Source organism: Cydia splendana, chromosome 15 (genome assembly GCF_910591565.1).
Source record: "Cydia splendana chromosome 15, ilCydSple1.2, whole genome shotgun sequence".
NCBI classification, from domain to species: domain Eukaryota; kingdom Metazoa; phylum Arthropoda; class Insecta; order Lepidoptera; family Tortricidae; genus Cydia; species Cydia splendana.
The window spans coordinates 16,111,941-16,126,476 of NC_085974.1; the positions used below are offsets into that span (position 1 = coordinate 16,111,941).

General features: G+C 38.5%; 3 protein-coding genes across 3 annotated transcripts in view; 2 read left to right on the forward strand and 1 right to left on the reverse strand.

Annotated features, from left to right (window-relative positions):
* Nucleotides 1-11,093, forward strand: part of LOC134797739 (SET domain-containing protein SmydA-8) — a 35,972-nt gene extending 24,879 nt beyond the window's left edge. The window contains exons 3-11 of the mRNA XM_063770094.1: nucleotides 5,070-5,215; nucleotides 5,647-5,784; nucleotides 6,173-6,334; nucleotides 6,743-6,932; nucleotides 7,641-7,841; nucleotides 8,753-8,982; nucleotides 9,219-9,478; nucleotides 10,040-10,143; nucleotides 10,914-11,093. Of these exons, the coding sequence (XP_063626164.1) occupies nucleotides 5,070-5,215; nucleotides 5,647-5,784; nucleotides 6,173-6,334; nucleotides 6,743-6,932; nucleotides 7,641-7,841; nucleotides 8,753-8,982; nucleotides 9,219-9,478; nucleotides 10,040-10,143; nucleotides 10,914-11,054 (1,572 nt within the window). The 3' untranslated portion in view covers nucleotides 11,055-11,093. The remainder of the gene's footprint in view (nucleotides 1-5,069; nucleotides 5,216-5,646; nucleotides 5,785-6,172; nucleotides 6,335-6,742; nucleotides 6,933-7,640; nucleotides 7,842-8,752; nucleotides 8,983-9,218; nucleotides 9,479-10,039; nucleotides 10,144-10,913) is intronic.
* The window catches only part of LOC134797338 (insulin receptor substrate 2), a 394,635-nt gene that overhangs the window by 238,810 nt on the left and 141,289 nt on the right, over nucleotides 1-14,536 (reverse strand). The gene's annotated exons all lie outside the window — the stretch shown is intronic.
* Nucleotides 1-14,536, forward strand: part of LOC134797737 (organic cation transporter protein-like) — a 161,750-nt gene that overhangs the window by 66,084 nt on the left and 81,130 nt on the right. The window lies entirely within an intron of this gene.

The window sequence follows — 14,536 nt, forward strand, 5'->3', positions numbered from 1 at the left end:
GCTACGAGAAAAGTGGGTTAGGTTAGGTTTGAACTGCGACCCTTACAGAAAAGAAATGCTACTAGAAAAGTGGGTAAGGTTAGGTTTGAACTGCGACCCTTACAGAAAAAAATGCTATAAGAAAAGTGGGTTAGGTTAGGTTTGAACTGCGACCCATACAGAAACGAAAAGCTACTAGAAAAGTGGGTTAGGTTAGGTTTGAACTGCGAACCTTGCAGAAAAGAAATGCTACTAGAAAAGTGGGTTAGGTTAGGTTTGAACTGCGACCCTTGCAGAAAAGAAATGCTACTAGAAAAGTGGGTTAGGTTAGGTTAGGTTTGAACTGCGACCCTTACAGAAACGAAATGCTACTAGAAAAGTGGGTTAGGTTAGGTTAGAACTGCGACTGTAACAGAAATAAAATGCTACTAGAAAAAGGTGACGAAGTGGATTAATTAATTTAATAGGATAACGATAATTATATTAAATATTTGCACATTTTTAATTAAATTTTGGTTACAATTGTGGTGGTAATACTATTTTTGGGTTTACAATGATTATTTTGGAGTCATTTGCTTTAATATGATATCAAGATTTAAAAATTTGGTTATAATTTTACATTAAAATGGAGTTCTAATTTTGGTGGTCATTTACTATTTTTGGGTTTACAATGATTATTTTGGTGTCATTTTCTTTAATAGGATAGCAAGATGTAAAAATTTGGTTATCGTTTCACATTAAAATGGGGTTTGAAATTTGGTAATCATTTAGTATTTTTAGGTTAATAATGATTAGTTTGGTGTCATTTCCTTTAAAAGGATAGTAAAGTGTGATAAAATTGGTAATCATTTCACATTAAAATGGTGTTATAATTTTGGTGATCATTCATTATTTTAGGGTGGTAAAATAGATTTTTTTGGTATTAAATTTTACTAAATCTGGTGATCAGTTAAATAGCAGCCTTAAATAAAATATTGTAATTTGAACCCAGTTTTAAGTCATTGTAATTGTTTGTCATAATATCATTAGTCCTAATTCTGACACCGTTAAATTTTCTGGATTTTCGTAAGGTTATCCTATAAAATAAATAGGTTAGGTTAGATATGTTTTATGATAATCCTGAAAAGTTACGCGTATCTGAAAAAAACAAATTATGACTAACGAAAATTAATAATTCATAATGATAATGATTCAATAAATTATTCTTAATGATTCAAATAAACAATTCATAATGATTTAAAACTTTATGGGAAACAATAGAGACACCACTCTTCCTTTTAAACTTTACCTCCTCTTACCTGACACCTGACCAACCTGCACTCCACGTCAGCAAACCGGAACCTTAACCTATCCTGCCAAATATATTATGAAACTGATTTTTACTCCGACCATTGGCACGGTCAAGTGGCGCCCAGAATACATCTAGACAACGCCTACCATTGATAATACGTCACTTTACTCTTCAGTTTTGCGTCCATGTCTGCGATTCCTGCCATTTGGTCGGGATCCGCTTGGATGTTTCGCCGTATATTCAGAGTGAGTTGTCGTTTGTTAGTTTTTCGAGCCATCGCTCTCGTGACGTCATCAGTCAGTTGCCCTAGCTCACGGCGCTTTTGGAAACGGCGCTACCCCTCTATAACCGTTTATAAAACCATGTTTTATGAAACCATGCTAAAATTTTTGCTAAAATTTTAATTGAAATTTGAATTTAACAACTGACAGTTCACTTCGATATAATATCGTTGTCACGTTTCTATGTCATGTTTTTGTTGGAAATTAGTTTTATTAGGACAAGTTTGAGTTGTGATTGAGATTCTATGTTCTATTGTTTTCCGCTCTCGCATTTTACTAGGGTAATAGGTTAACTTACTTTTGTTTTATCAAAACATAGGTAATAATATAATTCAAATAAGGGGATCTCATAGGAAAAATTTGATATCGACTAATTGTTTGTGTAATTTTCTTTCATTTTATTTTAAAGATGGAACGAATATTTTGTTTGTACGTGACTTGACTCAAGAGTAGAGGGTAACCTAAGGTTATTTTCATATAAAATTGATATACTTACCTAAACAAAGAAGTGTCACCATCTTGAGATCCGTACGTAACGGAAACATTATATCATTCAGCAGGAATGTGTCGTGAAGATGTGTTGCTTAATTTTAAACCGGCATTTTGTTTATTAACTCTGACAATCAAATTTTTATTCGAATTATTTTTGGGTGATGGCGAAATGTTTGTTGGTTGTGTGATAAATCATTTTTGTTCGTTTGGTTCAAAGTAACTGGGAGCGAACTTTACGAGTACGTTTTACTGCATTTCATGATTTAGTTTGATAGACGGATGTCTTAGTTATTTTAGTGGGTACCTAGTAGAGAGTTAAAAATAACCAATTTTAAGAGATAATAACGGTTAACGTCGAGTGCTAGAAACATGGCAATGCAGTAAATATCACACGCTACTACGGTCTTTCTAACGTTACGTTTAGCCATGCTCAGCGAAATAAACATACCTATCAGATAGGTATACCTTCCTACTAATTAACACATCCCAAGTAGCATTGCAAGCTGTATATAAGCTGTATTAAAGTTTATTTGTATAATATAAGCTGTACAGTTAGGCTGTACAAAGGCTGTATAAGCGCTTATACAGCCCTTATAAGTAAAAAAAGGGCCCAAATTATACAGCCTTTGGCGTTATTAGAGCTGTAGAGTAGCTGTATAAGCAATACATAAGCTGCATAATAGCTGCATTACAGCTATATTTCGGTGTAACAGGAAACCTTAACACTACAGATAATCTCTTATAAGTACGATATAAGAATATAAGTTTTAAATGAGTTATAAGAAAGAATTACAAGAGAATAATAATCATTTAAGAAACTAAAATGCCTTAATCTTGTTCATTCGTAATATAGTAATGGCGACAATAAAGTGTTATAGTGGATGGTACTTAAAAGTAAAAGTAAATATTATATAGGACTTGAATGGAATATTACATTATTGGTAAGTGCGGATTATTATTTATTGTAAACCTGTGTATCTTTTCTGGCAAAATATTTACGCGCCTGCAAAATAACAAAGAGAAACCATAAGGAAAATATCAAAAATCGGTAAAGTTAGGCCAAGCGCGCACCACGACTTTTTGTCGCGCGATAATTTAGTCGCAGAAATGTAACGTATGTGTTTATATGGCAGTGCGCGCATATGCGACAAAAAAATCGCAGCGATTTTAAAATTGTGATTTGTCACATTTTTCCGCGACTGCTCGCGACGCGATTGTCGCAAAGTGAATTGCAGCATACGGAGTTGTATGGCCCCGCGCGCACTGCGATAATAAAATCGCACCCGGACCTCAGTCGGCATATCGCTCTCCAAGCGTCAACATGTCGGAACCTGCTGCTGAAGACGCTAGATGTTGACCATTTAATTATGGAAATAGAAGGAGATCACCTTTGTGGTATAAATACTCAAAGTCATACAGCGATCACATATTAAAGACAACGTTTCATGACAAACGACTGGTACGAAATCCATGTTGAGAATGAACAAATCGTCGACTTTTTCATCGCAGTGCGCGCAGTGAATTTTCTGCGATATATTACAGCGCGATTCTAAAATCGTGTCGCAAAAACTAAAATCGTGGTGCGCGCTTAGGCTTACTGTTTGTTTTTAAGGTTAGAGTATCAAAAATATTTATAAATATTAATTCTAAGACTAAACAATTTATTTTAGCTGGTAATCATAACACGGCGTTAGTCTGCTAAATATTTGCAAGTATTTCTTTAATTATATTTACAAATACGTTTTTTTTTTTATTGTAAAATGGCCACAATTTTTAAACAGCCTACAGGATAGTTGGAGAGCATTATAATCTTAGTAGCTGTGCTGTGTAATAAATGGAGTGTCTTTTACAGCTTTTGTAATTAAAACAGCTTTATAATAGAATATTTGTATTCGTTTGGCTGTATTTCGGTTCTCCGTACATAAGTTATAATTCTCTTTAGAGATCCGTATAACAAATAAAAAACCTGTACTGTAACTGTCATATATTCCTTTAGTTTTATAATACACTTATTTTCAGAAATCATTACACTACTATACTTATACGAGTGTAAAATTACGCCAAAAGATTGTTATAAGCGACTCTATCAGTAATACAGAAAAAAGCTGTACTATAGCTGCCATTTATTCATTTGGTTTTATAATACCCTTACAGACAGAAATTATACAACTACTATTCTTATAGGAGAGTAAGATTACGCCATAAGAAATAGCTTTAAAACAGGGTTGACAGATACATTTGTACAGCTACAAGTGCCAAGTGATACTACAATACAGCCTGTATACAGCTTTTACGATAAAATTAGCTTGTAGTGTTTCACAACACTTAATGTTTTAAAACGGAGTTGACAGATACTTTTGTACAGCTAAAAGTGCCAAGTGTTACTACAATACAGCCTGTATACAGCTTTTACGATAGAATTAGCTTGTAGTCTCTCACAACACTTTTAGTTTTATAGTAGATTTTTTATATTCTGATAAAGCACCCCATGCTTCCGCAGAATCCTTTATAATGATTTTATACAGCTTGAGCTGTATAATGTCTGTAAAGTACCTTTTATACAGCTTAAATCTTTTCTGACACTCTTATACGTCCCTTAAATCACTCTAAGTTCTTAATTGGCTGCTATATTGATGTTGCCGACACTTCCATGCTACTTGGGATTGCCATGAGCTGAAAGCTATAATCTGTACATTGAGCCCTGGCTAGTATTTTAGTGTTTACACTGTTTAATAAAGAAAACCTACGGCTAAATATTAAGAATAAAACACTATATACACAATATATTGATACAGTAGTATGATACGCATACATACACATACTAAGTATTTATTATTTTAAGTAGGTTTTTATTTATCCTTTATTACACAAAAGAAAACCTTACAGTGCAAAAAGGCACACTTAATGCCATGAGGCATTCTCTACCAGTCAACCTTTAGGCAAAGCAGGGAGATGTATGTACATTATACGTAGGTAGGTATTTTTAAGCTCTACCGTTATTTAAAAAAAATATTGTCTCGTTTCAGCAAAAGAAGCGCGGGAAAGGCGATGGAAGGAACAAGGAGAACATTCCCGAGGCCGAAGTCGAGGCCGAGGAGGTCCAGGAGGCCCAGGAGGTCCTACCGACGCCTGACCTGTGCTATGAGGTCAAACACTCGGATGTTATGGGACGGTATGGCTATGTTACGATAAAGTTACCAGTTCTTAAAGGTCCAAAGTTATTGGTCTACTAGGTTAGTTCCTGTAACAATTAAGTGGACGCCATCTTGAATTCATATATTTTTGGTCCAATCGTGTTAAAAGTCAATGTCTGCTTAGTATCTGACGCCTGCAGACGTATGATAGATAAGGTTACCTGTAATCAAACTTAACTTTTTAACATCGCTCGATTAAAAGAAACACATTACTATTTTGGATACCACGGGCCTATAAACCCTGGTCTGTTGATATGCTTACGTGGGGATATAGATCCAACAGGTAGAGGCCCTTTGGAGAGCTTTAAACTATTATTATTACGCTGTCATCACGCATACATGAGACCATGATATCCGGTCCTTAAATTACTTTGAGCTCAAATCTTAAAAATGTGATCATACTTTCCAGGTACTTAGTGGCTCGTCGCGACATACGCGCCGGCGAGATAATCCTGGAAGCCACTGCGTTGGCTGTAGGCCCGTGCGCAGGCTGTCCCATCGTGTGCCTCGGGTGCTACCGAGAGCTGCATGACGTGGCCTTATACAAGTGAGTTCAGTGTTACAAGTGAGAGATAATCCTGGAAGCCACTGCGTTGGCTGTAGGCCCGTGCGCAGGCTGTCCCGTCGCGTGCCTCGGCTGCTACCGCGAGCTGCATGACGTGGCCTTATACAAATGAGTACAGTCACAGAATAAATAATAGTACTAGGTACAGAAAGTTCACTTTGTAACAAAACGCGTCTATTATTACGGCAGATATGACGGCTAGGTGGCGCAAGCACGAGCAGGCGTCCGTTTCGTACCGGTGCGCGGCAACTACTATGGCTAGACACCAAAATTGGTGTGGGCGGCATATACTTGTAGCGATGCGACGAAATCGCGGAGTGAGCCGCGCCTGCCTAAACTTATAAAAAATAAATATCTAAACCTTTTCCAGGTGTGACGGCTGCAAATGGCCCCTGTGCAACAAGACGTGCTTCGGCCGAGGTCGGTACACTGGGCACTCCACGTTTGAGTGCGAGGCGTTGAAGAAGTGCCCTCCCAACTACAATGATATGGAGGATTTGAAGGAATCCTACCACGCGTTGATGCCCTTAAGGTACCTCAAATACTTCACATACAGTTTAAGGATGACTCACGCAAGACCGAGCGCGTCACGCGTCCGACATGTCATTGTCTATGACGACTGATCGGTGATCACGTGGTGCTTTCCATAGAAAACGAAGCGCTGGAAGCTGCGGCCCGGTCTAACATGAGTCATCCTTTATCCTCCTCCCTCCTCGTCGTTGACTCTTAATAGAGTGGTCTTGGTTATATGATGAGACGTATCTATTTGACTATGGTTTAAAGGCAACGCAACGGTGGTCGCTCGTTTACCGTTATTACCTAAATAAGGCCATATTCCTGTAAACTTCATTGCCATCAAACCAAACCCCTCCCAATTAAAGACAAATTAGCTATAAACAATTAGCCTGCTAAAATATTTTTTTTTGCCTTAACATTCCAGGTGCCTCCTCCTAAAAAAGGCGGACCCATCCAAATGGGCAGCGGTGTCAGCCATGGAAGCCCATAATGCTCTTCGGAAGGAAAGACCAGATATATGGCCCAGCAACGAGACCCATGTGCTGAGCCGGCTGAGGGCGTGGAAAATGGGGTTTGATGATGAAGAGATGCATAATATCTGTGGAATTCTTGAGGTTGGTATAAAAGTTTTTGTTTGTTTTGTCGATTTTCATTGAAGTCGAAAAACTTAAAGGTAGGCTTCCATAGCCTACATCGCCCTTCATCGAGAAAGACTTGACATCTTACCAACCAGTGAAACTCATTTGCTAAGCCGATTCAATTCTTGGAGAATGGAGTTTTCCGAGAAGAAGATAGGTACTTGAGTCACTTGAGGTTGGTAGGATCTTTTCTTTTGTCAGAGCCCTTCAAATACAGTGTAGTCAAAAGAACGCGAAGTTTTACGAGTAGACATGGGAGCCCTAAAAATACTCCAACGGGAAAAGCTTGACATCTGACCTAGTAACGAAACTTATGGTCTCACTCAGCCGATTGAAGGCATAGAGAATGGACGATGATGAGAAGGTGTATTGGTCAGCGTTAATTAAGTTTGGTGTTGGTAGTAAGGTTTTGGGATCTTTTGCTACGTGGAAGTTTACAATACCATATTCTCTGTGAGATACTTGAGAGGTTAATTTTTTTTATTTTTTCCTATATAGCCCGATAACTAGGTGGTCAGTCTTGTTATCTATCCTACAAGACAAGGCATGGCATCGTACAGCACCATCTACTTCAGCTGCAATTGATTTCTTTATGTCGAAAACTTTTCTATTATTTTATTACATACAACCATCTTTACAGGCTTTCAGTCAAAGTAAACCTGAAAGTGTTTCTTCTGGTTCCAGGTGAACGCCTTCGAAGTCGGTGGAGGTGGGGCTAACGCGCGCGCGCTCTACGACCAAGCGTATCTCCTGGCTCACGACTGCACTCCAAGTACAACCCACACAGACGCCGAGACGAAGCCAAACAGACCTCTTACCATACGAGCAGCCGTGCCGCATAAGGCAGGCGACTTATTATCGCTGTGCTATGCGTATACGTTACAGGTACAGTGGCCTAACCTATTTAGAAGATGACTGTAGGCCCCGTATTACTTACTTAGACTGTAGGACAGCAACCGCCAGGGAAAATTGAAAGCCCCCAGTACACAGTGGTCAAGGATGGTCCATGACAAGCCATCGCCATTGTGTTCAGGGGGCAATGGTATACAATGGCGGACAGTCGTGTCGTGGCCAGCAGTAGTCTATCGTGGCGCGCAGTCGGAAAGTTGTCGGATTTTTTTACTCTTCAAAGGAACCGTGGCGTAGCGTTGCTTGTGTTCACACAGACGGCCATGGCAGTGGCTTGGCATGGCTCATTGTTAGCCACATACTAGGGCCTTAAAGCTGATTCATAAAAACGTGTGTGAGGCATAGAGAAAAAAATACATAGAGTGCTCACTCCATACATCAGTTTTGGTACCAAAAAGACTATTATTTTCATATTTAGTCGACATCCAGCAGCGAGTAGGTAGCGAAATGATCAGTACCGCTACTTGACAATACATGTTAATAGATGTGTGTTGATTAGACTTTCTGGTCGATCATCGACCGTCGAATGCTCAACAATTTTCAGTTAACATTATAACCGGATTAACCGGAACTCTATTTTCAACTCATTCTGCTTTAATATTAGTTGTAAATTGTTGTTCAATATAATTTTCGTAAGTCGCGTCGCGTCACTCTAGACATCTAGTATCAAGTAGCAAGTAGCGGTACTGATAATTCCGCTACACGCTGCTAGATGTCGACTACGAAAATAATGTGAAAATAGTGTGTGTCTTTTTGGTACCAAAACTGATGTATAGAGTAAAGCACTCTATTCTTACTATATTTCTCTATGGTGGAGGCGGTTGAAATTGAAACGCCCGATCGCTTGATGTATTTATATCACAGATTGTACAATTTACTTGTTCCAGGGCACTTTAAAACGCCGCGAGCACATCAAACACAGTAAGTTCTTCGACTGCTGCTGCCGGCGCTGCGCTGACCCCACCGAGCTCGGCACTTTCGCCAGCGCCTTCCGGTGCCCCAAGTGTGCGGGCCGCGTGCTGCCCACGGCGCCACTGGACCCCGAAGCACCTTGGAGCTGTATAGATGGATGTAGCTACAGTATGTCTGCGGCTGCTGTTCAACTGCTGCTTAAAAGGTTAGATAAGTTTGAATGAATGAAATGAAATATCTTTATTTCAGGCTTTAGGCCCATAGATAAAACTAGCATGCCTTTAAACTACAAACTAGAAAACACATTAATAGCGATGCAATACGCAACCCCGCAGTGTCAGGCCTCAGAACCGCCAGAAATTGACAACTTTCGGCGAAAACTCCGTCACATCTATGAAGCACAATGTCAATTTTATTACAAAATCTATCGCAACTTTCCAGGTTAACAGACGAGTTTGAACAAATCGACGCAAATGACGTGCCCGGCTTCGAAACCTTCCTTCACAAGTACCGCAACGTTATACACGGGGGGCACTACCTGCGGCTTTCTGCTCTTCACTCGTTGTCGCAGCTTTACGGAAAAGCAGCGAGCTACCTCATCCATGAGATGCCGGAGCCTGAGCTGCATAGGAAGATTGAGGTGTGCCGTGAGCTGATGAAGGCCTTTGATGTTATTGAGCCGGGATATTCTAGGTTGCGAGGTGAGGACTGGGTTTAAGTAATTTCGCGATAGCAAGCAACTACCAAGTCTTTGCATGAATACGATGTTTGATGTCCTCTAACAATTCGTTCCTTAACGGAGATACCCCGATAAACTAGTTTAATAAAGTTTACTTTACGCATGAGCATTAATTAGCAGATCTGCGAGTCATAATCTAATTTAGACTTTGCTAAACTGTTGCAACTACAAAGACCAGGATCGGTTTTCTTCAGGCCTGAAATTTAGTGTCAAAATCTTTATAATAATGCATTTTTAGGGTTCCGTACCTCAAAAGGAAAAAACGGAACCCTTATAGGATCACTCGTGCGTCGGTCTGTCTATCCGACCCCCCCCCCCCCCCTTTATCTCTGAAACTACAGGGCCTAAAATTTTGAAAAAAATACACAAAATTGTACTTTACCTATAGATGACAGGAAAACCTATTAGAAATGTGCAGTCAAGCGGGAGTTACGCGAGTCCGACTCGCACTTGACCGGTTTTTTATCAGACGTTGTGCCATATTTCTTGTCCCAAATGAACATAAACATTGTTGAAATTCTAGGTGTTACGCTGTACGAGCTGCACGCACCACTGATGATCCTGACCACACGCAAGTTTGAGAGCAAATCCATCTCTAAGGACGAGCTGCGTAAAAGGCTCAAAGAGGTACCTATCTTCTGCACATTCTTTTTAGAGCACTGGTGGCCTAACGGCAGGGTGTGGAACTTGGACGCTGGGACCGGTAACAATCGGTTAGAAATCCCGGTTCATGGGTATAACCAGTGGGTTTAATGAATATCGTGAGAGAACCGAAATGATAATAAGACTTAGTTTATTCCCAGTAGGGCTAAGATGGTTTTTTATCGTTTGTCACCATGCCTGTCACGTTCTAACAAATATGTAAGTGCGAAAGCGACGTATGACTTGACAGGTTAAAAAAAAGCCGACCAATACCGCTTCTGAGCTAGAAGATCTATACAGTGGCTTTTGTAGTTTCAACGATTTTCAGCGCCAATTCTTTGGATGAGGCAGTGGCATAGCTAGGCGTAGGCGAAATGGGCCGTCGTCCACGGCCTTGCATCCCAAGAGAGGCGAGGCCCCTTCGGGACCAGTGAAAGAAAAGGGCCTCGAAGATGCGACTTCGCCCACTGCTAGATTAGTTAACGCTACGCCACTGGGATGAGGTTGCCAAACCGGAACCCTTGTAAGATCAGGAGGATGAGCATGAATGCCTCGAAAAATGCTCCTTAGCATTGATCGCCGCAAAAATGTAGAAAACACATGTCTGGTTGTCGATGCGGCAGCGTCGACGTCGAGCGGATTTGCTCAGAGCTTTTTTTCGTGGCATTAATGTAAAACTCGATGAAGGTCAGAATCCAAGAACAAGCATTCTGTAAAATTAATAAACTCACACCAAATTGATATTTCCTTTTCAGATCGTGGGTTACCTCTCCGAAGCTGCTCTGATTCTCGGCTTCGAGCCTTCCCAGTCCTCCGAAGGTCTGATGGCATCCGCCGCCAAGGATGCCCTCAAGAAGATCAAGACTTGGGAGCAAATCATCGGCAAGATCTCGTGAACGTAGAGACGGACCAAACTTACTCTGCATCTGCAATGAAGATGACCGAAGTGTGGTATTGTCATCATTCATGTCAAGTTTCGATGAAAATATGATGTTTATAATGACGCGAAGTTAGTAGTCGGACTCTAATTGTGTTCCAGTTGGACTGGAAAACGCACCTTAATGTTTTTGCTGATTGTTTAAAGGGTTCCGTGCTCAAAGGGTAAAAACGGGATCTTATTACATTACCAAGACTCCGCTGTCCGTCTGTCCGTCTGTTTGTCTGTCACCAGGCTGTACCTCATGAACCGTAATAGCTAGACAGTTGAAATTTTCACAGATGATGTATTTCTGTTGCCGCTATAACAACAAATACTAAAAACAGAATATAATAAATATTTAAGTGGGGCTCCCATACAACAAACGTGATTTTTTTTGCCGTTTTTTGCGTAATGGTACGAAACCCTTCGTGCGCGAATCCTACTCGCACTTGGCCGGTTTTTTGGTAGTGTTGATATCTGATGCACAGCGTGTCTCTTTCACTCTGTAGGTAATGGTTAGAAAGAGATACTTTGTCACGGTGTCTGGTTTGGCAGCTATGTAAAATTGTAATATAGGTACATAAAGGATAATTGATATGAAAGGTACAAAATTGTTGTGTTCTTTAGCTGAGAGCCGAAGAACATACATTTATTAAGGTTTATTGGGATTTGTGATTTAAGATTGTTTTTGGTCCGCTAGAGACGCTAGCATTTGAGGAGTATTTATAGTGACGGAAGTAGTGTCACCAAATGTATGGGACGTGCAAATTTTGGTATCGGATGAATTCACTTGGCACAGATGTAGTATACGTAAAGCTAAACCAATCCAGCCCGGTAGCCATCCGCCACCCCCTGGTGGGTAGGCAGGGGGGCATCCAAAGTTACACGCCGCATATCGGCTTCTATTTACCTACCACCTCGAGTTTGGTATCAATTCCAGATAAAGCGGGCATGAGGAATTCATTTTTGAGACCTTTGATGTACAGTTTAATAGAAAAAAATAAAAATATTGACGAATAAATCAAAACCGGCGTGCTATTTTTTTATTCAACTATTGCTATTATCAGCCGAAACTAGAAATGCTAGAAAGTTGAAATTTGCACACCAGGTTACATTTATAATGTGTACAAGAGATAAGAAGAGATTTTGAAAAATTCAACCCCTAAGGGGGTTAAAAAGGGGATGAAAGTTTGTATGGGGTTCATGTTTTATTTTAAGCTAGGAATTTCAAACTTCGTTAAAAGATATACTATTAAAATACAAGAAAACTAATTTCAGCGTTTTTGAAAATTCATCCCCTAAGGTGGCGAAATAGGGGTTGAAAATTTGTATGGAGATCAAAAAAATTTTCGAGTGTGGGGCTTGAAACTTTTTATATGTACATATTACTAGAATACAAGAAAAGTAATTTCAGCGTTTTTAAAAATTCATCCTCTAACGTGGTTAAAAAGGAGTTGATCCATTACAAATTACTTTGACTGCCCCCCTGCCTACCTGCCAGGGGGTGGCGGATGTCTACCGGGCTCAAATAGCTTAGCTTTACGTATATTACACCTGTGCTAAGTGAATTAATCCGATACCAAAATTTGCACCTTATGACACTACTTCCCTCAGTATTATTTAAAATTTTAGCTCTATATTGTTCTAGAAATGTTCTTCGTCTTCAATCATATTTTCAGTTATATTTTGGAACGAAACCATACATACTTACATTAAAATAATAAGTACTGGTATGCTGATACAAATCGGTGAATAAAATTATTATTGCCTATTTCAACACTTACCTACTCAAACAAACTTTAGATTTAAGTAAATACTTTCTGTGAAATTTAAATGTGATTTACTTATTATATTGACTATATTGTATAGTATATTATATAGAGTCAGCTTCAGTAGTACCTAATTAGTAAATGGTAGTAAGTAATATCACAAAACCCTAATATTTTTATAGCTCTTGCATATTTAATGTGGGGATAGAGATAGAAAAGAGTTACAGTCAAATAATTTAATATCCGACCCATTTAGTACCTTGTCACAGTGACAATCTGTATGAAAATCTCATACTATTGTCAGTGTGACAAGTTACGAAATGGGACGTAAATTAAATTGTTTGACAGTACACACATTTAATTTATCATGTTAGGCAGCGAGCAAAATGTCAAAGTTCTAATATATTTAGTGACTTAGAAGCTGACTATCAAACTTATATTAATAATTAATTAATATAGGTACCTACTTTTATATTTTATGTATGCTAACTTATAAAAGCTTATTATTAAATATATCAAAATATCTTTTTTATGAATCTCTACCTATATTATACAATTTTTGAAATTATATTCATTCCTTCCACTAATAAAAGACAAATTAATGATCGTGTGAATTGTATACAAAGAAAATTTATGTTTTAGATACTAATTTAATGTTAATATTAAAATATACTTTTTAAATAAAACAATATTCTTAGTTTTATTTTTGTATGTCTTTATAGAATCATTTTATTCATATCATATCACAAAAAATGAATTGTCAAATATCAACTTTTGACAACTAAGTTACCACTTGATATACCGAGTAGTATGCGCCATCTCATTTAGCTGTCAATTTCTAAGCATAAGATTGTCTTAGACTTTGCACATCTTACAAAATCAATGATTTTTTGATACCACTAACGACATCTAGTAAGTAGGTTTGGAAGCCGGAAGCCTTACCGCTCAACTACTAACGCTTCTGATCTGATATGATAGCTGCTGGTTATGGAATACGATGTGATCCATACTGATCGAGAACTGTCAAGAACTGTGCTCGCTGACGTGAGTAACCTAACAACAAACTGTATATTCTATAAAAATAGCAACTGCTTCAATAGGGTACCTATTTGACTGTACATATTTAAAATACATTATTTTACGAAAATATGAAATAATGCACCAGAAGATTAATAGAGTAACGTAGACAGCAGTTATATTTACACACAATTTCTATTTTTAAACCCGTATAAAACTATAAAGAGTAGGTAATTTGATTGTGTCGTCACATGCTAGTGTTTCATATAAATTCCATAGTAGCAAAGTCGTTTTGACAGTTCGAAACAAGAAACTGATTTGACTAGTAGTCAAATATCCTATCTATAGGTTGTACCTACTTACTTAGTCGGATAAAGGGAACACTAATCTACAATGCACTAGAACATTCTCGTAGCATAATTTTTGGCCTGTAAGGAATAAGTTAGGAATAAGCAATTCGAATTAGATAGGCGTTATAAGAGTACTATTAAATACCAATAGTAAGGTAATGTAACAATCAAAACAGTATATTTTTAATAACAACTAACAAAGACAAAAAAATTAAAAAGTTAAAAACCGCTCTACGTGAAATAGCGACATCTTACGGATAACTGCGCAAACCAATTCCGTTACGCGGTGTACACATTTCCCGACCCATTTTAGTTTAGGCGGC